The sequence below is a fragment of the Callorhinus ursinus genome, unplaced genomic scaffold (assembly GCF_003265705.2).
Source record: "Callorhinus ursinus isolate GAN/ISIS: 27379988/994484 unplaced genomic scaffold, GSC_fseal_2.0 scaffold25, whole genome shotgun sequence".
NCBI classification, from domain to species: domain Eukaryota; kingdom Metazoa; phylum Chordata; class Mammalia; order Carnivora; family Otariidae; genus Callorhinus; species Callorhinus ursinus.
Window position 1 is genome coordinate 21,386,412 of NW_027397087.1, and position 26,257 is coordinate 21,412,668.

At 37.7% G+C, this 26,257-nt stretch overlaps 1 protein-coding gene across 5 annotated transcripts in view; it reads right to left on the bottom strand.

The window, feature by feature from the left end:
- The window catches only part of DNAAF4 (dynein axonemal assembly factor 4), a 69,403-nt gene extending 43,444 nt beyond the window's left edge, over positions 1 to 25,959 (bottom strand). For 2 of the 5 annotated variants that reach the window (XM_073877046.1, XM_025884173.2), the window contains exons 1-3: positions 25,744 to 25,959; positions 25,250 to 25,397; positions 21,523 to 21,656 (exon numbers count right to left, since the gene is read on the bottom strand). In XM_073877046.1, coding sequence (XP_073733147.1) covers positions 21,523 to 21,656; positions 25,250 to 25,397; positions 25,744 to 25,866 — 405 coding nt within the window. In that variant the 5' untranslated portion in view covers positions 25,867 to 25,959. The remainder of the gene's footprint in view (positions 1 to 21,522; positions 21,657 to 25,249; positions 25,398 to 25,743) is intronic. The other 3 variants (XM_073877043.1, XM_073877044.1, XM_073877045.1) reach the window with 3 other exon arrangements.
- Positions 25,960 to 26,257: the final 298 nt, after the last annotated feature.

Below are 26,257 nucleotides of genomic sequence, written 5' to 3' on the forward strand. Positions count from 1 at the left end.
CTTTTATAAAATTTTTATGATTTTCATCTTTATATTCATATTCCATACATTCATCGTATTAACCCTTATTTCTGTACATATATAAGTTTTTCTTTCTTTTAAAATTTTGGGAGGCACTTTCTTCTAACAGACCAAAATATACCCAAAATCTAGTGTGTGGCACTGATCTATGCACCAGCCTGATCATATTTGATCATATTGTTTTTCTTTGTTTTGTTCTATTTTTGTTTGTTTTTATCTTTTTCTTTTTCTTTTTTTCTTTTTTCTTTCTTTTCCTTTATTCCCCCCCGGTTTCAGGTCTTTTCTGATTTGTTTAGAGTATATTTCTGGGGATATTGTTACCCTGTTAGCATTTTGTTCTCATTCATCTATTCTCCTCTGGACAAAATGACAAGATGGAAAAAATCACCTCAACAAAAAGAACAAGAGGAAGTATGGACTGCCAGGGACCTACTCAATACGGACATTAGTACGATGTTGGAACTAGAGTTCAGAATGATGATTTTAAAGATACTAACTGGGCTTTAAAAAAGGATGGAAGTTATTAGAGAAACCCTTTCTGGAGAAATAAAAGAACTAAAATCTAAACAAGTCGAAATCAAAAAGGCTATTAATGAGGTGCAATCAAAAATAACAGCACTAACTGCTAGGATAAATGAGGCAGAAGAGAGAATCAGTGACATAGAAGACCAAATGATGGAAAATAAAGAAAATGAGAAAAAGACAAATAAACAACTACTGGATCACGAGGGCAGAATTCAAGAGATAAGCGATACGATTAGACGAAACAACATTAGAATAATTGGGAACCCAGAAGAAGAAGAGAGAGAGGGGCAGAAGGTATATTGGAGCAAATTATAACAGAGAATTTCCCTAATGTGGGGAAGGAAACAGGCATCAAAATCCAGGGGGCACAGAGAACCCCTCTCAAAATCAATAAAAATAGGTCAACACCCCGATATCTAATAGTAAAACTTACGAGTCTCAGAGACAAAGAGAAAATCTTGAAAGCAGCTCGGGAGAAGAGATATGTAACCTATAATGGTAGAAACATTAGATTGGCAACAGACCTATCCACAGAGACCTGGCAGGCCAGAAAGGACCGGCATGATATATTCAGAGCACTAAGCGAGAAAAATATGCAGCCAAGAATACTATATCCAGCTAGGCTGTCATTGAAAATAGAAGGAGAGATAAAAAGCTTCCAGGACGAACAAAAACTAAAGGAATTTGCAAACACGAAACCAGCCCTCCAAGAAATATTGAAAGGGGTCCTGTAAGCAAAGAGAGAGCCTAAAAGCAGCATAGACCAGAAAGGAACACAGACACTATACAGTAACAGTCACCTTACAGGCAATACAATGGCACTAAATTCATACCTTTCAATAGTACCCTGAATGTAAATGGGCTAAATGCCCCAATCAAAAGACACAGGCTATCAGATTGGATTAAAAAACAAGATCCATTGATATGCTGTCTGCAAGAGACTCATTTTAGACCCAAAGACACCCCGATTGAAAGTGAGGGGGTGGAAAACCATTTACCATGCTAATGGACACCAAAAGAAAGCTGGGGTGGCAATCCTCATATCAGACAAATTAGATTTTAAACCAAAGACTGTAATAAGAGATGAGGAAGGACACTATATCCTACTTAAAGGGTCTATCCAACAAGAAGATCTAACAGTTGTAAATAGCTATGCCCCTAACATGGGAGCAGCCAATTATATAAGGCAATTAATAACAAGAGCAAAGAAACACATCGACAATACAGTAATAGTGGGGGACTTTAACATCCCCCTGACTGAAAGGGACAGATCTAAGCAAAAGATCAACAAGGAAATAAAGACTTTAAATGACACACTGGACCAAATGGACTTAACAGATATATTCAGAACATTCCATCCCAAAGCAACAGAATACACCTTCTTCTCTAGTGCCCATGGAACATTCTCCGGAATAGATCACATCCTAGGTCACAAATCAGGTCTCAACCGGTACCAAAAGATGGGGGTCATTCCCTGCATATTTTTAGACCACAATGCTTTGAAACTAGAACTCAATCACAAGAGGAATGAACGAAAGAACTCAAATACATGGAGGCTAAAGAGCATCCTACTAAAGAATGAATAAAAAAAAAAAAAGAATGAATGGGTCAACCAGGAAATTAAAGAAGAATTAAAAAAATTCATGGAAACCAATGAAAATGAAAACACAAGTGTTCAAAATCTTTGGGATACAGCAAAGGCAGTCCTAAGAGGAAAGTATATAGCAATACAAGCCTTTCTCAAGAAACAAGAAAGGTCTCAAATACACAACCTAACCCTACACCTAAAGGAGCTAGAGAAAAAACAGCAAATAAAGCCTAAGCCCATTAGGAGAAGAGAAATAATAAAGATCAGAGCAGAAATCAATGAACTAGAAACCAAAAGAACAGTAGAACAGATCAACGAAACTAGGAGCTGGTTCTTTGAAAGAATTAACAAGATTGATAAACCCCTGGCCAGACTTATCAAAAAGAAAAGAGAAATGACCCAAATCAACAAAATTATGAATGAAAGAGGAGAGATCACAACCAACACCGAAGAAATACAAACAACTATAAGAACATATTATGAGCAACTCTATGCCAGCAAATTAGATAACCTGGAAGAAATGGGTGCATTCCTAGAGATGTATCAACTACCAAAATTGAACCAGGAAGAAATAGAAAACCTGAACAGACCTATAACCACTAAGGAAATTGAAGCAGTCATCAAAAATCTCCCAAGAAACAAAAGCCCAGGGCCAGATGGCTTCCCAGGGGAATCCTACCAAACATTTAAAGAAGAGTTAATACCTATACTTCTGAAACTGTTCCAAAAAATAGAAATGGAAGGAAAACTTCCAAACTCATTTTATGAGGCCACCATTACCTTGATCCCCAAGCCAGACAAAGACCCCATCAAAAAGGAGAATTATAGACCAATATCCTTGATGAACATGGATGCAAAAATTCTCACCAAAATACTAGCCAATAGGATCCAATAGTACATTAAAAGGATTCTTCACCACGACCAAGTGGGATTTATCCCTGGGCTGCAAGGTTGGTTCAACATCCGCAAATCAATCAACGTGATACAATACATTAACAAAAGAAAGAACAAGAATCATAGGATCCTCTCAATAGTTGCAGAAAAAGCATTTGACCAAGTACAGCATCCTTTCTTGATCAAAACTCTTCAGAGTATAGGGATAGAGGGTACATACCTCAATATCATAAAAGCCATCTATGAAAAACCTACAGCGAATATCATTCTCAATGGGGAAAGGCTGAGAGCTTTTCCCCTAAGGTCAGGAACGCGGCAGGGATGTCCACTCTCACCACTGCTATTCAACATAGTATTAGAAGTCCTAGCCACAGCAATCAGACAACAAAAAGAAATCAAAGGCATCCAAATAGGCAAAGAAGAAGTCAAACTCTCACTCTTTGCAGATGATATGATCCTTTATGTGGAAAACCCAAAAGACTCCACCCCAAAACTGCTAGAACTCATATAGGAATTCAGTAAAGTGGCAGGATATAAAATCAATGTGCAGAAATCAGCTGCATTCCTATACACCAACAACAAAACAGAAGAAAGAAAAATTAAGGAGTCGATCCCATTTACAATTGCACCCAAAACCATAAGGTACCTAGAAATAAATCTAGCCAAAGAGGCAAAGGATCTGTACTCAAAAAACTATAAAATACTCATGAAAGAAATTGAGGAAGACACAAGGAAATGGAAAAACTTTCCATGCTCATGGATTGGAAGAACAATATTGTGAAGATGTCAATGCTACCTAGAGCAATCTACACATTCAATGCAATCCCCATCAAAATACCATCCACTTTTTTCAAAGAAATGGAACAAATAATCCTAAAATTTGTATGGAACCAGAAAAGACCCCGAATAGCCAGAGGAATGTTGAAAAAGAAAAGCAAAGCTTGTGAATATTCCATACTTGTGAATTAAAAGAATTAATATTGTTAAAGTGTCCATATCACACAAAGCAATCTACAGATTCAAGAAATTCCAGTGGCATTTTTCACAGAAATTGATAAAACAACCATAAATATGCATGGAACCACATAAGACCCTGAATAACCATAACAATCTTGAGAAAGAACAAAGCTGAAAGAATCAAGCCCCCAGATTTCCAACTATATTACAAAGCTATAGTAACTAAAACTTAAAAGTACTGTATCAGCATAAAAACTGACACATAGATCAATAATATGGAATAGAGAGCCCAGAAATAAACCGATGCATATATGCCAATTAATTTATGACAAAGGAACCAAAAAGATACAATAAATGATATTGGGAAGACAGGATATCCACATGCAAAAGAATAAAATTGGACCACTATCTCACACCATACACAAAATTTAACGCAAAATGGATTAAAAACTTGATTGTAGGATCTAAAAACCATAAAGCTCCTACAAGAAAACATAGGCAGTAAGTTTCTTGATAATTGGTCCCTGTGATGATTTTTTGGATTTGACACCAAAAACAAAGGCAAGCAAAGCAAAAATAAACCAGTGAGATTACATCAAACTAAGAAGCTTTTGCATAGCAAAGGAAACAGTCAACGAAATGAAAAGCTAACCTACTAAATAAAAGAAAACATTTGTAAATTAAAATACCTGATAAGGGGCTAATATCCAAAATATATAAAGAACTCAATGCAACTCAACAACACAAATACAAACCATCCAATTAAAAAATGAACAGAGGATCCGAATAGACATTTTGCCAAAGAAGACATACAGGTGGCCAACAGGTACATGAAAAGATCCTCAGCATCACTAATTACCAGGGAAATGCAAATCAAAACCACACTGAGATATCACCTTACACTTGTTAGAATGGCTAGTATCAAAAGGAAAAGAAAAACAAGTGTTGGTGAGGATATGGAGAAAAGGGAACCCTTGTACATTGTTAGGGGGAGTATAAATTGGTGCAAACACTATGAAAAACTGTTTGGAGGTTCCTCAAAAAATTAACTATAAAACAACCACATGATCCAGTAACTCTACTTCCAAAGAAAATGAAAACATGTACTAAAAAAGATATATGCACTGCCCCAGCTTTACTGCAGCAATATTTACAATAGCCAAGACATGGAAACAACCTAAGTGTCTACCGATGGATGAACAGAAAGAAAATTTGGTATATATATACACAATAGGATATTGTTCAGCCACAAAAAAGAATGAAATCTTGCCATTTACAACCACATGGATGGACCTTGAGGGCATTATGCTAAGTGAAATAAAACAGAGAAAGACAAATACCATGTGATCTCACTTATATGTGGAATTTAAAACAAACAAAAAAACCCTAAGCTCATAGATACCATGAACAAACGTGACTACCAATGATGGGATGCTGGGCTGGGTGAAATGGGTAAAAGGGGTCAAAAGGTACAAATTTCCAGTTTTAAAACAAACAAATGAGGGGGGAAAAAAGGACTGCTGATATTATATTATATGGTTTAATCAAGAAAAAAAGACAATACAGACCTTTTTTTTGCCTTTACTCTCTTGATTTCTTTAAAAACCTATGATTTTTTAAAAAAGCGATAATTTTTAAAGTAGAATTATAATATATATTATTGAGTTATAACAACTACATACACATGAATGGCAAAGCAGCCCAAAGATGGGGGAGATAACAGAGTTGTATTAGAGCAAAGTCGCTATATTTTACTGGAATTGAGTCAGTGTTTACTTGAAGTAGATTCTTAAAAGTTAAAAGTGCATCTAGCAACCATTTAAAAGTTTTACAACAACCTAAATATAAAGGAGCTCTAGTTTCACCTTTGACAGGCAAAAAGCTTAGAAGGTGTCACTCCAATCCTCACAACAACAAAAAAAGATGGACAAACTGAAAAAAACAACTAGTTTTCTTTGACTCATCAAAGAAGAAAATTGCAGGGCAAACTGTTACCCTGAAATCTGGAGAGACAGGTGTATCCAAAAAGACACAAAGATCTGCTTGCCTGTAGCAAAAGTAACTAGAGCTATAAACTAGTAGGAATACTTAAATGGTAATTTTGACAAAATACTTAAGGGTGGACTAGCAGGAGAATGATAAACTTTCAGGCCACAGTCTTGAGAAATGCCCTCATATTTTTGTGGGCTTCACCTCCAGAAACTCCCTCAGGCTACAATGATGAAGCTCTGAATAAGATAACTTTGTGTCTCTGGCAAAGGGAGGGGAAGAATAGTCATTGTGGATTACAGAAATACCTAGAGCATTCTCCTTAAAGATCTACCATCCAGAGAAAAGGACTTTGCCAGAGCAGAAGTCCCTTATCTCGGCTGGGGGAAGAGAATCCCTCCCACTCCAGTCTTCTCCAGCCTCTCTATCCAACCTAAGGACAGAAGAAAATAGTTAATAGTCCCGGATTCAAAAAAATAGACCAGGAACACTACAGCCAAGGAAGGTAATAGGAGGCAGTGGGGAAAAGCTGTCTCACCGGGAGAAAACTTGTCAAGATCACAGTCCCAAGATATAGGCCCATGAAAAAAGTGATATTTAATTGAAAGATTAGGAATGCTTCCTTTCCATTATAATTTACTACCATACCAAAGGGGCTCCAGGATAATAAGAGTAGATTATATAAGAGAGAATCTTACAATAAAGACTCTCTGAGAAGAGGAATAAATGGAGAAGCCCAGAGTCAAAGGGGGAGTTTAAAAAAAAAAAATACCAGACACTAGAAACCTTTAAAGCTTCTGATACATACAGCCACAGGTAACATTAAACATAGCAGCCACATTAAAATAAATCTATACCCTAACAGCCTAATAACCTCAGTTTCTACTACCTGATACAGGTCTAGCTTTCTTTTTTTTTTTTTTTTAAAGATTTTATTTATCCGACAGTGAGAGACACAGCGAGAGAGGGAACACAAGCATGGGGAGTGGGAGAGGGAGAAGCAGGCTTCCCGCGGAGTGGGGAGCCCGATGCAGGGCTCGATCCCAGGACCCTGGGATCATGACCTGAGCTGAAGGCAGACGCTCAACAACTGAGCCACCCAGGCACCCCCAGGTCTAGCTTTCAATAAAAAATTGTAAGACCTGCCAAAAGGCAAGAAAAACACACCATAAAGAGACAATAATCAACAGAACCAGACTCAGATACAACACAAATATAAGAATGAACCGAAATGGAATTTAAAATAACTGTTTAATATGTTAAGAATTCTAATGGAAAAAGTAGACAATATGCAAAAATGCCAGGTAAGAATATCTCTTTTTTTAAAGATTTATTTATTCTAGGGGGAGGACGGGCAGAGGGAGAGAGAATCTCCAGCAGAGCCTGACTCCAGGCTAACCCACAACCATGAGATCAGGACCTGAGCCCAAATCAAGTCAGATGCCTAACCGACTGAGCCACCCAGGTGTTCCAGGTAAGAATATCTTAAAGTATTATCTTCCACATGTAGCTATATATCATCCTAATGAAGAATTCCTTAAGAAGGAAAATTAAAATAACAGTGTAAAGTTTAATAAATATAGTTTTAAAATTTTTCTTGAAAGTTATAAACTTCTGAAATTATTTAGTTATTTATGTTCTATGGAAATGGGAATCTGGTGTTTAGAATTATATAGACATCTGTTACAGCCAAAGCTAAAATGGAACAAAACTGATGTTCATTTTATTTCCCTTCTCTTATATGAACTAAATCATGGTCCCCAAATCCATATGTTGAAGTCCTAATCCTCAAATGTGACAATATTTGGAGATAAGACCTACAAGGAGGTAATTAAGGTTAAATGAGACCATAAGGGTGGGATCCTAATAAAACAGAACTAGTGTCCTTATAAGAACAGACACCAGAGAGCTTTCTCTCTCTCTCTCTCTCTCTGTCTCTCTCCACCTTGTGAGAACACAGTGTGTAGGCAGTCATATGTAAGTCAGGAAGAGTCCTCACCAGAAACTGAATTGACTCATACCTAGAGCTTGGCCTTCCCAGCCTCCAGAACTGTGAGGAAATAAATTTCTGTCATTTAAGCCATGCACTCTGTCATTTTTTTGTTATGATAGCCTGAGCCAACTAAGACATTTCTCTTTTCCCTTTGGCAGATTTTCAAAATAGGTGAAAGGGGCCCAAAGAAAACAGTAAGAGCTATAAGGAGAGCCAATGGCTAATTAATTCACAAACCAAGAATAAAACTCATGAATTACTGAAAGGAACTTGTTCAGCTTTCCAACAAATTTGGACATAGTTATTCTCCCTTTCAGTTTACTTCATTGAATTGATATCTGAACTTACTATAAAAAGCATAAGAATTTGTAAGTAACTTGGAAACTACACATGTAGACAAGAATAAAAGCAAACTCTTATTACGCTAGTTAGCTTTCCCTCTCTCCTTCAACAGAAGTTATTATGTGGTAGAAAATTCTGTTTTTACAGTATATGATTTCATAACTCTGTCACGATTTGTCTGAATCTTTTAAAAGATTCAGCTTCAGGGGTGCCTGGGTGGCTCAGTCGTTAAGCGTCTGCCTTCGGCTCAGGTCATGATCCCAGGGTCCTGGGATGGAGCCCCCCGTCGGCTCCCTGCTCCGCGGGAAGCCTGCTTCTCCCTCTCCCACTCCTCCTGTTTGTGTTCCTGCTCTCGTTATCTATCTCCGTGTGAAATAAATAAATAAATAAAATCTTTAAAAAGAAAAAAAAAAGATTCAGCTTCAGCTTACTGATGGAGAAATTTTCCTTAAGCCAGTACCCAAGTTTATTATACATGCATGGAGACAGTATGGACATATTTAATGCTATGTATGTTATAAAGTTCCCATTTGACTAGCCTTCAAATGCAAGGGACAGGGGTGCCTTAATCACTGTCAGTAGAGCATGCGACTCTTGATCTCCAGGTTGTGAGTTGGAGCCCCGTGTTGGGTGTGGAGAGTACTTAAAAATAAAAAAATAAAAATAAAAAAATCAAGGACCAAAACTGACAGGTTTGGGCCAATGAAAATGAGTTAATATACTTTTGTACCCTACCCTTCATCTTATCCTTGCTGCTCAGTAATAATTTCATTCATCTCATAACTGACTTTCGCAAACAATTTCCTTTTTAGAGATGCCTAATTGCATTCTGCTACTTCCATCTCAAAAGACTTTGCTGTTGAGAAGACAGGAACCATTCAATAACTTTGGTTCTTTCCATTTTTCTCTAAACAAAAGTATTTCTTCTTCTACACTCCGTTCTTTCCAAAGCTAACAAATACCCTAATGGGTATAATGAATGAAAGAATAAATTTTAACCACACCTCTGGAAGAGATTTAAGGCTTGAAGTAAACAAAAAAGGTGGACACATGTATGACTGCTGAAAGTTTACTTCTACACAAATGCTGTGAATCTGGGATATACCTACACAAAAATGAGGTAGGTCAGCATACTTGACAAAATATATATATTAGAAAGGCAGTGTCAGAGGTTACTGCCTTTTCTGATGTTACCACATTAATGGCTAAAGTTAATTTTTCATATGCTTAGAAATTTGTTAGATTTACACAGAAAATTAGTACATTCCTATTAGAGCAAAAAGAAATTAAAAGTAGGAAAAAGGGGGTGCCTGAGTTGCACAGTTAAGCATCTGACTCTTGATTTCAGCTCAGGTCGTGATCTCAGGGTCATGAGATCAGAGTCTGCTTAAGATTCTCTCTCCCTCTACCTCTAACCCTCCCTGCTCACATGTGCACACACATTCTCTCTCTCTCTCTCAAATAAATAAATCTTAAAAAAAAAAAGTAGGAAAAATAACCATAAGAAGGTAAGTACTACCAGTTTTTTTTAAAAAAAGTTTCCTTATTATGAAAAAATATGTTTATTATTGGGAGAACACAAAAATACCAAAAAGAAAAAAATTACTAGTAATCTTACCATCCTTTCATTTTCTACTCATTTATTAAATTATAAAAATAAGACTGGACACCTAGGTGGCTCAGTGGTTAAGTGTCTGCCTTCGGCTCAGGTCATGATCTCAGGGTCCTGGGATTGAGCCCAGCGTTGGGTTCCTTGCTCGGGGGCGGGGGGGGGAGTCTGCTATTCCCTCTCTCACTGCCCCTCCACCCCCAGGTTGTACACTCCCTCTCTCTCTCAAATAAATAAATAAAATCTTTTAACAAAATAAGATTTTAGGGGTTTCTGGCTGGCTCAGTCAGTAAAGTGCATGACTCTTGATCTCAGGGTTGTGAGTTCGAGCCCCATGTTGGATATGGAGATTACTTAAAAATAGAAAAAATCCTTAAAAGAAAAAAAATTTTATATAATGACCTTTTCAAATTATCAGATAATATATGGATATGCTATAATAATAATTGAAATGGAAAAGCCAATCTTCAAATTCAAATAGAATTGCAAGGAACCCAGAATAGCCAAAATATCTTGAACAATAAAATCTTGGAGGGCTCACACTTCCTAATATCAAAACTTACAGCAAAGCTACAGTAGTCAGGAAAGTGTGGTACTGACAGGGACAGACATATAGATCAATGGAATAAAATTGAGAACCAGGGAATAAACCCATACCCAATGAGCTGACTGATTTTTGACAAGGTCAAGACTATTCAATGGGGAAAGAATAGTCTCTTAAACAAATGCTGCTGGGACAACTAAAAATCCACATGCCAAAGAAAAAAGCAGGACTCACAGCTCAAATCATATACAAAAAATAACTCAAAATAAATCAACTTAATATAAGAGGTAAAAACCATAAAACTCCTAAAAGAAAACACAAGGTAAACCTTCATGACCTTGGATTTAGCATTGAATTTTTATTTATTTTTTTTTAAGATTTACTTATTTATTTTATAGAGAGAACAGGAACAGGAGGGGCAGAGGGAGAGAGAAAATCGTGAAGTAGGCTCCCTGCTAAGCACAGAGCCTGATGCAGGGCTCGATCCCAGGGCCCCGAGATCATGACCTGAGCCAAAACCAAGAGTTTAACTGACTAAGCCACACAGGTACCCCACCACTGAATTTTTAGATGTGACTGACACCAAAAGTATGAGCAACAAAAGAAAAATAGGCAAATTGGACTTTATGAAAACTTAAAGCTTTTGTGTGTCAAAGGATACCAGCAAAGTGAAAAAAATCTATAAATTGGGGGAAATTTTTGCAAATCATTTTCTGATAGGGATCTATTATCTTGAATATATAACTTACAATTCAACAACAAAAAGACAAATAATCCAATTTAAAAATGAACAAAGGACTTTATTAGATACACAATTAAGATATACAAATGGCTAAGAAACACTTGGGAAGATTCTCAACATCACTAACATTAGGTAAATGTAAATCAAAACCACATTGAGATACCACTTCCTACCCATTAGGATGGTTATAATCATGAAGAGAAAAATCTAAGCAGACCAATTATAAGAGAGATTGAAGCAGTCATCAAAAACCTCCCAACAGGGGTACCTGGGTGGCCCAGTTGGTTAGGTGTCTGCCTTTGGCTCAGGTCATGATCCTAGGGTTGGGGGATCAAGCCCCACGTCAGGCTCTCTGCTCAGCGGGGAGTCTGCTTCTCCCTCTCCCTCTGCCCCTCCTCCTACACGTGCACACACATGTGCACACACTCTCTCTCTCTCTCAGGTAAATAAGTAAAATATTTCAATAAACAAGCAAACAAAAAAACTCCAGCATGAGATGGCTTCACTGGTATATTCCACCAAACATAAAAAAAGAATTAATACATACCATTTTTTAAAATCTTCCAAAACTGAAGAGTAGGGAACACTCCCAGACTCATTTTATGAGGCCAGCACTACTCTAGTACCAAAGTCAAATGAGGACACTACAAGAAAAGAATACTACAGGCCAATATCCCTGATGAATATACATGTAAAAATTCTCAACAAAACATTAGCAAACTGAACTCAACAGTATATTGAAAGGATTATACACCATGACCAAATAAGATTTATTCCTTGGATGCAGGATAGTTCAATATATGCAAATCAATCAATGTCATACACCAAAATAACAAAATGAAGGGTTAAAATCATATGATAGTTTCAATAGATATAGAAAAAGCATTTAACAAAATTCAACATCCTTCCATGATAAAAACTCTCGACAAATTGGGTCTATATGGAACATATCTCAACATAATGAGGGCCATATATGACAGACCCATAGCTAACATCATAATCAATGGTGAGAAGCCAAAATTTTTTCCTCTAAGATCAGAAACAAGACAAGAATGCCCACTCTTACCACCTCTACTCAACACCTCTACTGATGTCTCAGTAGAGCAATTCATCAAGAAAAGTAAATAAAAGGCATCCACATTGAAAAGGAAGACATAAAAGTGATTATATTTGCAGATGATATACACAGAAAACTCTAAAGACTCCAAAAAAACTGTTAGGACTAATAAACAAATCCAGTAAAGTTTCAGGACACAAAATCAATATAAAAAATCAGTTGCATTTCTACACTAACAACAAACTATCAGAAAGAGAAATTAAGAAGAAAATCTGATTTATAATAGCATCAAAAAGAATAAAATAGAAACAAATTTAACCAAAGACATGAGGGATCTGTACAGTGAAAACTACAAAACATTGCTGAAAGAAATTGAAGAAGACACAAATAAATGGAAAGATATCCCATGTTCATATTGGAAGAATTAATATTGTTAAAATATCCACACTACCCAAAGTGATCTACAGAATCAATGCAACCCCTATCAAAATCCCAATGGCATTTTTCACAGAAATAGAAAAAAATCCTAAAATTTATATGGAACCAAAAAAGATTCTGACTAGTTAAAGCAATCTTGAACAAGAAGAGCAAAGCTGGAGGAATCATACTTTCTGATTTCAAACTGTATTATAAAGCTTTAATAATCAAAACAGTATGGTATTGCCATAAAAACAGACACATAGATCAACGGAATAGAAAAGTGAGCCCAGAAATAAATCTATGCACGTGTGATCAATTAATTTTTGACAAAAGCACTAAGAATGTACAATGATGAAAGGATAGTATGTTCAGTAAATGGTGCTAGAAAAAAATGGATATTCACATACAAAAGAACAAAATTGGATCCCTACCTTACACCATACACAAAAATCAACTCAAAATGGATTAAAGACTTGAATGTAAAAACCGAAACCTAAAACTCCTAGAAGAAAACATAGGTGGTAAGTTCCTTGACATTGGTTTGAAAATGACTTTTTAGATTTGACACTAAAACAAAGGCAACAAAAGCAAAAATAAGGTAAGACTACATCTTCAGAGCTTCTGCACAGCAAAAGAAAACATCAACAATATGAAAAGGTAATGTACTGAATGAGAGAAATATCTGCAAACCACATAGCCAATAAGGGGTTAATATGCAAAATATAGAAAAACTCATATAACTCAGTAGCAAGAAAATAAATAAAAAACTTTTAAATGGGCCAAGGACCTGACTAGTCATTTTTCCAAAGAGATATATAAATGACTAATAGACATATATATTCAAAGGAAACAAAATCACTATCTCCAAGAGATGTCTATACTACCATACCTTGTTCACTACAGTATTATTCACGATAGCCAAGATATAGAAACAATCTTTTTTTAAAAGATTTTATTTATTTATTTGAGGGGGGGGCAGAGAGAGAGAGAGAAGTAGACTCCCTGCTGAGCAGGGCCCCCCCCCCCCACCGCGAGATCAAGACCTGAGCCGAAGTCAGATGCTTAACTGACTGAGCGACCCAGGCGCCCCTATAAAACAATCTTAAGTGTCCACTGGTGGATGGATAAAGAAAATGTGATATGTATGTATGTGTATATATATATATACACATATACACACACATTATGTTCATTATATACACACACATATATATTACGTGTATACTATATTTAACATATGCATAGTATATATGAAATGCAGCATGATATCATTTACACGTAGAATTTTTTTTTTAAAGTTGAACTCATAGAAACAGAGCAGAATGGTGGTGGTCAGGGGCTAGGGGGCAAGGGAAATGGGGAGAAGCTGTAACAGGGTACAAATTTTTAGCTATAAGTGCTGAGATCCAATGTAAAGTTAACTTTATGAAGTGATATATGTATTTCTTTTTGAATTCCATCAAACATTTATTTTATTATGTTCAGTTAGCCAACATATAGTACATCATTAGTTTTTGATGTTTTGTTCAACAATTCACTAGTTGCATATAACACCCAGTGCTCATCACAACAAGTGCCCTCCTTAATACCCATCACCTGGTTACCCTATCCCCCCACCCCCCCTTCTGTAACACTCTGTTTCTCGGAATCCAGAGTCTCTCATGGTTTGTCTCCTTCTCTGATTTCTTCCCATTCAGTTTTCCCTCTCTTTGTGATAGATTAATTAATTAATGTGATATATACATAATTATGGGATTCCTTTCACAAAATATATGTATATCAACTGTTCACATTATACACTTTAAATATATTACATTTTTGTCAATTATACCTCAATAAAACTGGAAAATAAAATACTTAAAAATAAAATAAAAGCCACCATGGCAGCAGTTTGAAGGAAAAACAAACAAAAAAATGTATTTGATCTGTAAAACTTCTTGGGGTGCCTGGGTGGCTCAGTCATTGGGTGTCTGCCTTCGGCTCAGATCATGATCCCAGGGTCCTGGGAGAAGCCCACATCGGGCTCCCTGCTCCGCAGGGAGACTGCTTCTCCCTCTCCCATTCCCCCTGCTTGTGTTCCCTCTCTCGCTGTGTCTCTGTCAAATAAATAAATAAAATCTTAAAAAAATAATAAATAAAGCTTCTCAATAAGAAATATCAAAGATAATAAAGGTGAAAAATAAAATTCAAAAGGAATTTTGATACAAAGACTGAGTATACTAATAGCACAATTAAGCCTTATGATGGTAATAACTGTTAATAACAAATAAAGTAAGAAAATGAAGATTTCACATATAAGGAGTAGGTCAAAGGAGTTAGAACAGGAGATACCAAAAGCATAGAGCCCTAAGAATGGTTTATAGGGAAAATGCTAAACATGCAAAAGCAAGAAACAGTATTGTGAGAAAGTCAATAGGGTCAACAGTGCTGATGTGCACTGAAAGGGAAGAAAGTGCAGAAAAAGGAGGGGCTGGGGGATAAAAAAAATGCTAGGAACATGAACATTACTATTAAAAAATGGAATAAAAAAAGAGCCAAGCAGTTCCTTGTGGTTTTTGTACATTGTACACACTTCTAATAAACAGGGCGTCGGGTTCACTGATAAGAACTTTTTAAGGCCCTATAGTATAACCTAGACAATTCCAGAAAGCAACTTATACCTCATCTGCATGATTATGCAAAGTTGTTTCACAGTTTGAGTTTCAACTTTGTGAAAATGACAGAAGAAAGCACTTCAAATTTGATTTACCTAGGTTAAAAGCTCAGAGGGCAAAAGTGAAGTAGTACTTCCCCTGAAGAAGAAAACAAAAAGAAAACTCAAAAGGGAAGAGGGTAATCTATAAAACAAAATAGTAAAGAAGACAGACAAAGCAGGCAATAGCAGTCAAAACTGTCAAAGAGATCATGCTTCAGAAGATCAGTTTGGCGTCGGTATTCCAAACTTCCATTAATCACCTCAAAACCTATACCTCCACCTCAGTCTCTTTCCCTCTTGCCTCCTTCACCCTGAAAACAAAGGATTCTTTTAACTGTGTCCTTAAGAATTTTCCAAATCCTGTTATTCCTTATTCCTGCCCTCTAGTGTCCAAAGATAAAATATACTGCTCTCAGCTAAGACTAATTTTTTCACCTGTTCCAACCTTCATCCCACCTGTTCCATCATCATCAGTCCCCTCTGATGGTTGTATTATCAACTTCTCTCTCTTTACTAGCTTCCTTCTTCAACATATAAATGTGCTCAGGTTCTTTCCATCTTAAAAATACAAAAGCTCTGCCTCTACCCTGCAACCACTTCATACTCATTAACCAGAAGGAGCTTTTCCAACACACAAACCCAAATAATTTGATATTCTTGCTGAAAAATCCCTAAAGAGTTTCCAATTACCTGCAGAAAAATTTTCAAAATACTAAGATTTTGTTTCTGACCAACAAATGTTCCCTCACTGGGCCATATTCTGTCATGGACTTATCCCAGTTATTTATAATTTTTCCATTTATTCCTCAGATACCTGTGACTCATTCTCCAATATTTGGCACAAAAAACACTGCCTCATATTTCCTGCCTGTACTCTCAGACCGAGATACCAATCTTTTGTCAGTGTTCTCGTTCTATCCTCCCATGACTTCTCAACCATCCTATGGTGTAATCTGTTTTTTCTTGTCTGTCACCTTCTCTATACCATGAGTAAACTGAGAGTGAAGACTGACTTGTTCAGCTCTGTAGCGACACCTTTCACAGTTTTCAATAAATAACTATTAAATGAATGAATGATAGATCAGCAGCAAAGACACCAAAAAGCTGATGCTGTAAACCAAGTTTGAAGTATCAAACACTTCAAAATTCACTGAAATGTGTTCAAATTTTAATATTTTACAACATCAAAAGCAATTGTTTAATAATCTTAAAATTTGTATGGAACCAGAAGAGACCCAGAATAGCCAGAGGAATACTGAAAAAGAAAAGCAAAGCTGGCGGCATCACAATTCCGGACTTCCAGCTCTATTACAAAGCTGTCATCATCAAGACAGTATGGTACTGGCACAAAAACAGACACATAGATCAATGGAACAGAAGAGAGAGCCCAGAAATGGACCCTCAACTCTATGGTCAACTTATTTTTGACAAAGCAGGAAAGAATGTCCAATGGCAAAAAGACAGTCTCTTCAACAAATGGTGTTGGGAAAATTGGACAGCCACATGCAGAAGAATGAAACTGGACCATTTCCTTACACCACACACAAAAATAGACTCCAAATGGTTGAAAGACCTAAACGTGAGACAGGAGTCCATCAAAATCCTAAAGGAGAACACAGGTAGCAACCTTTTCGACCTTAGCCGCAGCAACTTCTTCCTAGAAACATCGCCAAAGGCACGGGAAGCCCGGGCAAAAATGAACTATTGGGATTTCATCAAGATAAAAAGCTTTTGCACAGCAAAAGAAACAGTCCACAAAACCAAAAGACAACCGGCAGAATGGGAGAAAATATTTGCAAATGACATATCAGATAAAGGGCTAGTATCCAAAATCTATAAAGAACTTATCAAACTCAACACCCAAAGAACAAATAATCCAATCAAGAAATGGGCAGAAGACATGAACAGACATTTCTCCAAAGAAGACATCCAAATGGCCAACAGGCACATGAAAAAGTGCTCAACATCGCTCGGCATCAGGGAAATCCAAATCAAAACCTCAATGAGATACCACCTCACACCCGTCAGAATGGCTAAAATTAACAAGTCAGGGAACAACAGATGTTGGCGGGGATGTGGAGAAAGGGGAACCCTTCTACACTGTTGGTGGGAATGCAAGCTGGTGCAACCACTCTGGAAAACAGTATGGAGGTTCCTCAAACAGTTGAAATTAGAGCTACCGTTCGATCCAGCAATTGCACTACTGGGTATTTACCCCAAAGATACAAATGTAGGGACCCGAAGGGGTACGTGTACCCCAATGTTTATAGCAGCAATGTCCACAATAGCCAAACTGTGGAAAGAGCCAAGATGCCCATCGACAGATGAATGGATAAAGAAGATGTGGTATATATACACGATGGAATATTATGCAGCCATCAAAAGGAATGAGATCTTGCCATTTGCAACGATGTGGATGGAACTGGAGGGTGTTATGCTGAGTGAAATAAGTCAATCAGAGAAAGACATGTATCACATGACCTCACTGATATGAGGAATTCTTAATCTCAGGAAACAAACTGAGTGTTACTGGAGTGGTTGGGGGTGGGAGGGATGGGGTGGCTGGGTGATAGACATTGGGGAGGGTATGTGCTACGGTGAGCGCTGTGAATTGTGCAAGACTGTTGAATCACAGATCTGTACTTCTGAAACAAATAACGCAACATATTTTAAGAAAAAAGAAAAAGAAGAAGATAACAGGAGAGGAAGAAAAGGGGAGTATGTCAGAGGGGGAGACGAACCATGAGAGATGATGGACTCTGAAAAACAAACTGAGGGTTCTAGAGGGGAGGGGGGGAGGGGGATGGGTTGTCCTGGTGGTGGGTATTGAGGAGGGCACGTTCTGCATGGAGCACTGGGTGTTATGAACAAACAATGAATCATGGAACACTGCACCAAAAACTAATGATGTAATATATGGTGATTAACATAACAATAAAAAAATTAAAAAAAAAGCAATTGTTTTATGGGGCTTAAAAGGGAGCCAACAAAATAGCCTGTCTTCCCCTGGGCTTTGTTGTATGCAGACGTGGATCATCTCACTATCAACCTAAGGATGAGCAGACACAAGGAAAGGCAGTGCTAAGGATGATGCAGAGAAATGGAATCAGAGCCTTGATTTAAATACATTTGATCACTGCTTTATCTCTGAACTTTTCCTGCTGGATGAGTCAAGTTCTCTTTATTATTTAAACCCTAATCTTTTAAATTCAAACTAATTGAGTAAAGTTAATTGCAAAATGGCCCCAAATTCCTCCCATCCCTCTCTGCACACCCCTCTGCAATATGACTTAATCCCTCTTTCGTAGAAGAGGTGTAGTCTCTTTCTCCAGTCCTTGAATCTGGGCTTGCTATATGACTTATTTTGGTTAACTGGACATTAGCAAATATGACCCAACAGAAGCTTTAAAAGTGCTTGTGCATTAGGGCTTTCCCTTTCTTGCTACCAAGAACCTGGACTATGAAGTCAAGAAGCCCTGGAGACTGAAATATCACATGTAGAGAGAGTCTACAGCTCTTCCAGGCAAGGTTTTAGACATGTGAGTGAGGCCATCCTAGCACATCTGGCCATAATAAATCCAGCCCCAGCTGACAAGAAATGCCTCACCAACAGACAGAATGTTGAGAAAGAAGTATTTGTGCCTTTACATCACTAAATTTTGGATAGTTTATTACACAGTGTTATTGACTGGATGTTTGTGTCCCCACCAAATGTATATGTTGAAGCCTTAATCCTCAGAGTGGCTGTACTTGGGAATGGGGACTTTGATGAAGTAATTAGGGTTAAATGAGGTCATAAGCATGGGGCCCTGACAGAACAGGATTAGTGCCCTACTAAGAAGAGACACCTGATTTCTTTCTTTCTCTGTCTCTCTCCACCAACTACAAGCCAGGAATGGACTCCTCATCTGAAACTGGCTTTGCTGGACCTCAATCTGAGACTTCTAGACTCCAGAACTGTCAGAAAATAAATGTCTGTCATTTAAGCCATCCAATCTGTGGTATCTTGTTATGATAGCCCAAGTAGACTAATACATACAGCACAGTGAACTGACATAATGAGTCTTAGCACCAGCCCTGCTAATTATTTTTAAAAGATTACTATTAAGGGGGCCTGGGTGGCTCAGTCAGTTAAGTGTCTGCCTTTGGCTCAGGTCATGATCCCAGGGTCCTGGGATCCAGGCCCAAGGCCGTGTCCAGCTTCCCGCTCAGCGGGGAGTCTGCTTCTCCCTCTCCCCTGTTCATGCTCTTTCGCACTCCCTTTCTCTCTCTCTGTCTCTCTAAAATAAATAAAATCTTTAAAAAAAAGATAACTACTAAAAAACTATTACTTTTTGAGATGTAAATCAAGTTTTAAGTTAATTTTTGGTTTAAGCTAATAACAGGTTGCCTTTTGTTGTTTTAGCTCTTCATCTACTCTTACTGAACCTTGAAAATTCTTTTCTGAATGTCTAAGATTGGACAGAGTAAAAAAAGCTGCATCTATCCATCAAAATAGAACTTTGCTACTGTCACAGGGTCCCAGAACAGTGTATTTACATTAATTCATTCAAATATTTGAGCACCTACTATTTAACTTGGCAATAGCTGTAATAAGGATGAAAGAAAACATAATCCCAACTCTGAACTCTATTGAAGGAAAGAAACAAACAAAATGGACCGTTTGTAGTATAGGTTATAGACTTTCATAGGTGCTTTCCGCTTTAATATCATCTACAGCTTCATACTTTATATACTAATACCCCAAAACCACCTTTCCAAATACCAAATCAGGCTTTCAGATATAAGTACATTAATAACTTCAAGGCACAGTATGGTGGTACTGCCAGTTTTGTTATTTTACCAGTACAGCAAAATGTATACCATTATTTATCTATTTTATTAGTTCAGGGAATATTTATCGGTTACCACAAATTTTATATTATTTTGCTTTCATTTTTTAAAATTCAGGAAAATGATAAAATCAAAAGGCTGACAGCAGTGATAACACAATAAGGAAAAGATGGAACTCAAGTATACTGAAAGCAGGAATCTTTGGTCAGCTGACCATGTGTTCAATTTTTAAGTAAAGGACCCTATATAACCATAGGGTATATATAAAAGTCAAATAGAAGTAATAAAAGAAGTGGAGATATCCTTGGAATTATGAACACAATACTAGTAATCCATATACAAAAGAAGCATCATAGGTCCACAGAGCTCTTGATGAAATGCTAGTTATAGATTCCTTAATCTTTTCAAGATGTCAAAATGAGAATATGAGATAAGAAATTACTTGTAAAAATTAGTCAGAATAGGTAAATCTATTAAGTGGATTAGTGGTTGCCCGGGGCTGGAGTGAATGAGAGAAATGGGGAGTGACTCTTAACAGGCACAGGGTTTCTTTTTGGGTGATGAAAATGTCCTAAAATTGATTGTGGTGATGGTCGCACATCTCTAAATACTATAAACTAATAAACTGTAAGCTTTACACGGGTGAATTATATGGTATGTGAATTATATCTCAAAAAATATATTGCTGATTAAAGCTTTAACTTGAGGGGCGCCTGGGTGGCTCAGTCAGTTAAGCATCCAACTCTTGGTTTCAGCTCAGGTCATAATCTCAGGGTAGTGAGCCTGAGCCCAGCTTCAGGCTCTGCACTCAGCCAGAAATCGGAGTCTGCTTGAGATTCTCTCCCTGTCCTTCTGCCCCTCTCCCTGCTTGTGTGCTCTCTCTCTAAAATAAATAAATAAATCTTAAAAAAAAAAAAAGCTTTAACTTGGAAGCCTCAACAGTTAAAAAGATATTAATGTCAATGTTTAGTATTGACATAATCTAGGCTCTTCTTGTTTTAAATAATTATGTCCTTTATTCCAAGATTAAAAAAGTAAAACACTTTTACCATAGAAAATTATAATTTTTTTAATTCCTTGGAAATAGAACATTCTCCCTGAAACAAGTAAATCTATTGTCCAACCTGTATACCCTCTACTTTCATACAGATTTTCAGGAACACACGTGAGTAGTAGATAGCCTCCATAACATAGTAAATCCTATAACCAAAGTATGAATAAAGAGGTGAGGAAGTACAGTGATTAGAATAAATCATCTTTACAGAGTTTACTGTTATCTCTTTAATTAGAGAACTTTCCTATCTGCAACTTACCTTCATCATAACATTTAGTGCATATTTTTGATCTTCTCGCCTTGCTGCAGCTTTTGCTTCTGCAGCTTCTTTTGCTCTTTCTTGTGCTTGTAAAATAGATTTCTCCCTTATTCTTTGCATCATCTCTTTGTCAACTAAAACAAGAAATATCACTAAATTAGGATTATGATGAATGTTTTACTTAGGAGAAAACTGCTTAACATACTGATCCAGGATGCGATTGGGGGGGGAGGGACAAAACTTCACATGGAGAGATGAAAACATTTCTCAATATTAAACTGGCCAAGCTAACATTAAAAAGTAAGCAAGCAACTATAACAGCAATTAATTACTACAGAGGGAGAGAACGAGAGAGAGAGAAATACGAATGAGAGAAAGTGGGAACAAAAGAAAGGGCGAATAGAGGGGGAATGATAGGTGCCTGGGTGGCTCAGTGGGTTAAGCGACTGCCTTCGGCTCAGGTCATGATCCTGGGGTCCTGGGATTGAGTCCCGGGATCGAGTCCCGCATCGGGCTCCCTGCTCGGCAGGGAGTCTGCTTCTCCCTCTGCCTGCCACTCCCCCTGCTTCTGCTCTCTCGTTCTCTCTGTGAAATAAATAAAATCTTTAAAAAAGGGGGGGAGTGATGAGGACAGGGAGAGGGATATAAAAGGGAGAGAGGGTAGTGAAATGAGAGCGGGGAAGTGGCAGAAGGGGATGGGAGAGGATAGAGGCAAAGAGTGTGCATTTATCCTTCTCTCTGTCAAGAAACCAGGGCTATTTGCTTATAACCCTAATCACAATAAATCATCACTACGGGGTCTCCTAGAAGAGAAGATGAGGGTTTTTTTGCGATATACAATATCACAAAAATATATATACTTCTTCATTAATGCATTAATATATAGCAACAAGTGTAATAAATACTATAATTTCAAAGTAGTGAGTATAAAAGATAAATGTACTCTGTGATATAAATGTATTTGTGATATTTCTTGATACAACTGTTTGTTGCCTACATTCATGATTGAAGGGAATGCTAAATTTCAGTTATCAGTTTAAAAAAAGTCTGGAATTTTAATTTTCAAAGAAATTGCCTTAAAAAGGAAAAGAAAAAAAAGCATGGAATCTTTGCTCATTCAAGATCTTGACTAGGATTTAGGACTGGAATTAAGTCTGAAGCCTCCCCCAACCCACCTCCTGTTTAATAACAGAGTGACAGACAACTGGACCAGATTCAGGGGTAAACCAAAAGAACCTACTTTCACATCTAAAAGAAATGAAAAGTATACCAAGAAAAAATTTCAGGAAAAAATTAAGCAAATATGTTCTGAAAGATGGGGAAAACTTGGCATATAGACTGGATTCCACACACTTTATGTGAAAAACAATCTTGTTAAAGAAATAATTTCACTGAGTTGCCGTGTAACTGAGTTGATTTCTGAAGGAATCTCAAACCTGGTTTTTGAAGTAAAATCAATGCTCATTACTTATTACATAAACTAGTTTTAAGACTGTTTCGGTTAGTCTAAATCAGAGGTTGGCATACTATGGCCAAATCTAACTTGCTGCCTGTTTTCCTCTAGCACACAAGCTAAGAATAATTTTTACATTTTTAAATAGATAAAAATGAAAATAATATAACATATAAAAATTAGATAAAATTCAAATTTTGGTGTCTCTATATATGTATTGTCTATTGGCTGCTTTTGTGCTACCACAGCAGAACTAAGTAATTGTGACTGAGACCATGGGGCTCATAATATTCAAAATACTATCTGGTCCTTTACAGAAAAAATTTGTTAAGCCTTGGTTTAAATAGTCAAAATCTGGAATGGATGACCATATTACCATGAAAGAGAAGAATCAAGTAGGTGTGAATTGCAAGCAGATGCATAGAACAGAGAGGAAGATCATGATTAGGAAAGAAAATTCCCTTCCCACTCCTGGAAAAGACAGCCAAGCAGGTTAAGAAGAGAATTTGACATAGAAGAAAGTGTCATGTAGGGAAAAGTAACAGGTTTCCTGATATGATTCTTCCTTTTTTTTTTTTTATTTATTTTGTCAGAGACAGAGAGAGAGAGAGAGAGAGCGAGCACGCACAAGCAGGGTGGAGTGGCAGGCAGAGGTAGAAGCAGGCTCCCCACTGAGCAAGGAGCCTGATGTGGGACTTGATCCCAGGACCCTGGGATTATGACCTGAGCCGAAGGCAGATGCTTAACCGACTAAGCCACCCAGGTGTTCCATGATTCTTCTTTATATCCTAACAAGTTGGCAGACAGAATGTTTCCTGGAGACAGACACACACACACACACACACACACACACACACACACACACACACACAGACATTTAAGTCAGTGGTTCTCAAGCCTGGTCAGTCATCAGAATTACCTGGGGTCCTACCACTCCTAATCTGTTTATTTTAAAATAAGCCATTATAATAGGTGATGGTTCTGGTCCCATATTACTTTAAAATTAAGATTATCAATAAGAATTGAAATAAATTAAAGTGTTTACATTTGATCTTAGGTAAGGAGTCAGAACACCCTGGGTGTGTTTCACGACATAGTCCCAGGCCCCATCTCAGACTTACTGAATCACAAAGGAAGGAGTGAGTAGGACAGCAAGAATCTGGTTTTTAAAAACTCTTCAGTTAGTCTGGAACTCACTAAAGAGCTAAAGTAACCTGGCTAGGTAATCTACCTTAGCCAGTATTTTCTGAGCTGAATACTAGACTTTAGAGAAAAATTCTATCTGGTCCTGGGGATTACAAAATTAGATTCCACTTCAAGATATCAAGAAAGAATTAATATAAAGAATGACTGCAGGGTGCCTAGCTGGCTCAGTTGGAAGAGCACATGACTCTTGATCTCAGGAAAGTGAGTTCGAGCCCCATGTTGGATGTAGAGATTACTAAAAAAATAAATTAAAAAAAATGACTGCAATCTCCCCATTCTCAGTAGTTCCTACTAAAGACTTAATGCCAGAGGCCTACGAAAAATTTCAGGCAGTAGATATAAAGCCCTAGAATACATGACAACTAGAACAGGGAGGAAGAAAATAAAATAAAGCAGTAGAGGGCAATTACTGACCCACAAAGCCAATCGCGGCAGAATACTCATTAAGAGTACACAGAATAGGGGATCTCAGCTTTGCACATTATAACCCCTGAAAAGCTTTTCCCACTCACAGAAATTGATTTGATTGGTCTAGGATGAGTTTCAGACACGTGTATTATTTACAAGTTTTGCAGGTGATTCAAATATGTAGCCAGGGTTAAGAACCACTGCTCTAGAGTCAAACCGCTAAAGCTCCAGTTCCAGTCTGCCACTTACTAGTTGTGTGACCTGTGCCAATTATTCAATCCTTCTGTACCTTACTAGCCTCACCCTAAAAAAACAAAAACAAAAACAAAAACGGGGGTGGGAGGGTGGTAACTTAAGTAATAGGTTGTTCCGAGGATTACCAGATGCATTAATGCCTAATACAAAAAAAAGTAAGATCATATCAAGAGGCCTTATCCTCTGAAGAAACAAGCCCACACCTGCTTGAGAACTATTATAAATGTGCTCTAACTTTTGAATTATTCAATTTTTAAGTTATTTAAGTGGTAGCTGAAGCACTATGTCATTTAAATCATGCTCACGTTCCTACTTTTTCTTCTAGAAAATTGTTCTGAAAAAAAATTTTAAGGTATAAAATATAAAAAGCACAACCAGATGAACATCTTTTAATAAAAAACTTACCACCTGACACAGAAAGGGTCTCCCACATGGCCACTTCTTTTTTATACAAGGTGAATGCAATAGTGTCATTCCCAATCTTGGCTTTGCTGTTTTCATCGTCTATGGGCGCATAGAGAAACACTTCAAATAAAAATGGATAAAAGTTGACCTATTCAGAAGAGGGTAAACGGAGGTTGATTTAGTTACACAAAATAAAGACACAGCCGTTAAGAAACAAATGATAGAGGCCAAGATCATTTTCTTAAATGCCTGCTATAAATTTACTCGATTAACAAGGCATATGAAGGAATCCTGGATAAAAATCATCTCTGGTCTGATGACAACCGTCTAAAGATGAGGTATCACCTTATGGGATTCGGTTTAAAAAAAAAAAATGGAACGAAATTTTAGGACGCTTATCTGCAAGAACGCGCCTGTGGCGTGTACACAGAAGCGCTCTCAGAAGCTTCGGACCACACCCCCGGGGACCCGGCAGGCACAACTCGAGTTCCTACCTTCAAATAGTTTTCCGTGCAGAACACGTCCGCATCTCTGACGCAGACGCCCCGGAGAGGCACAGAGATAAACACCGCAGTCTTCGTCTGCTGCCAGGTGTAATCGCTAACCTGCAGTGGCATCCCGGGAGGTGTCCGAACAAGAGGATGCGGATGGTTAGGACTAGCACCTGCTCAGTTGCTAGGGAAGCCGGAGTTACCACGCACCAGCCCTTCCGGGTCAGGCCGGGTCGCGGCGCCCCGCGTTCCCAGCGTGCCCCGGGCGCGCCTCTGCGACCGCCCCGCAAACTCCCCTCGTGACTGCGCGGGCGTTCTGGCGCGGGCGATAGGCCGCTCCTGTGGCTCTTACCCGTTCCCTGGGGCCTGAGTGAATGACGGAAGAAATAGGCCTTCATTTTAAGAAAAGAGCCTTGCGCCTGAGAATGCAAAAAAAAGAAAAAGAAAAAAAGAAGTTACCAGAGGGACCAGACCTGTGAGAAGCAGGTGCACCTCCCCCGCACCTAGCAGCCCTGGC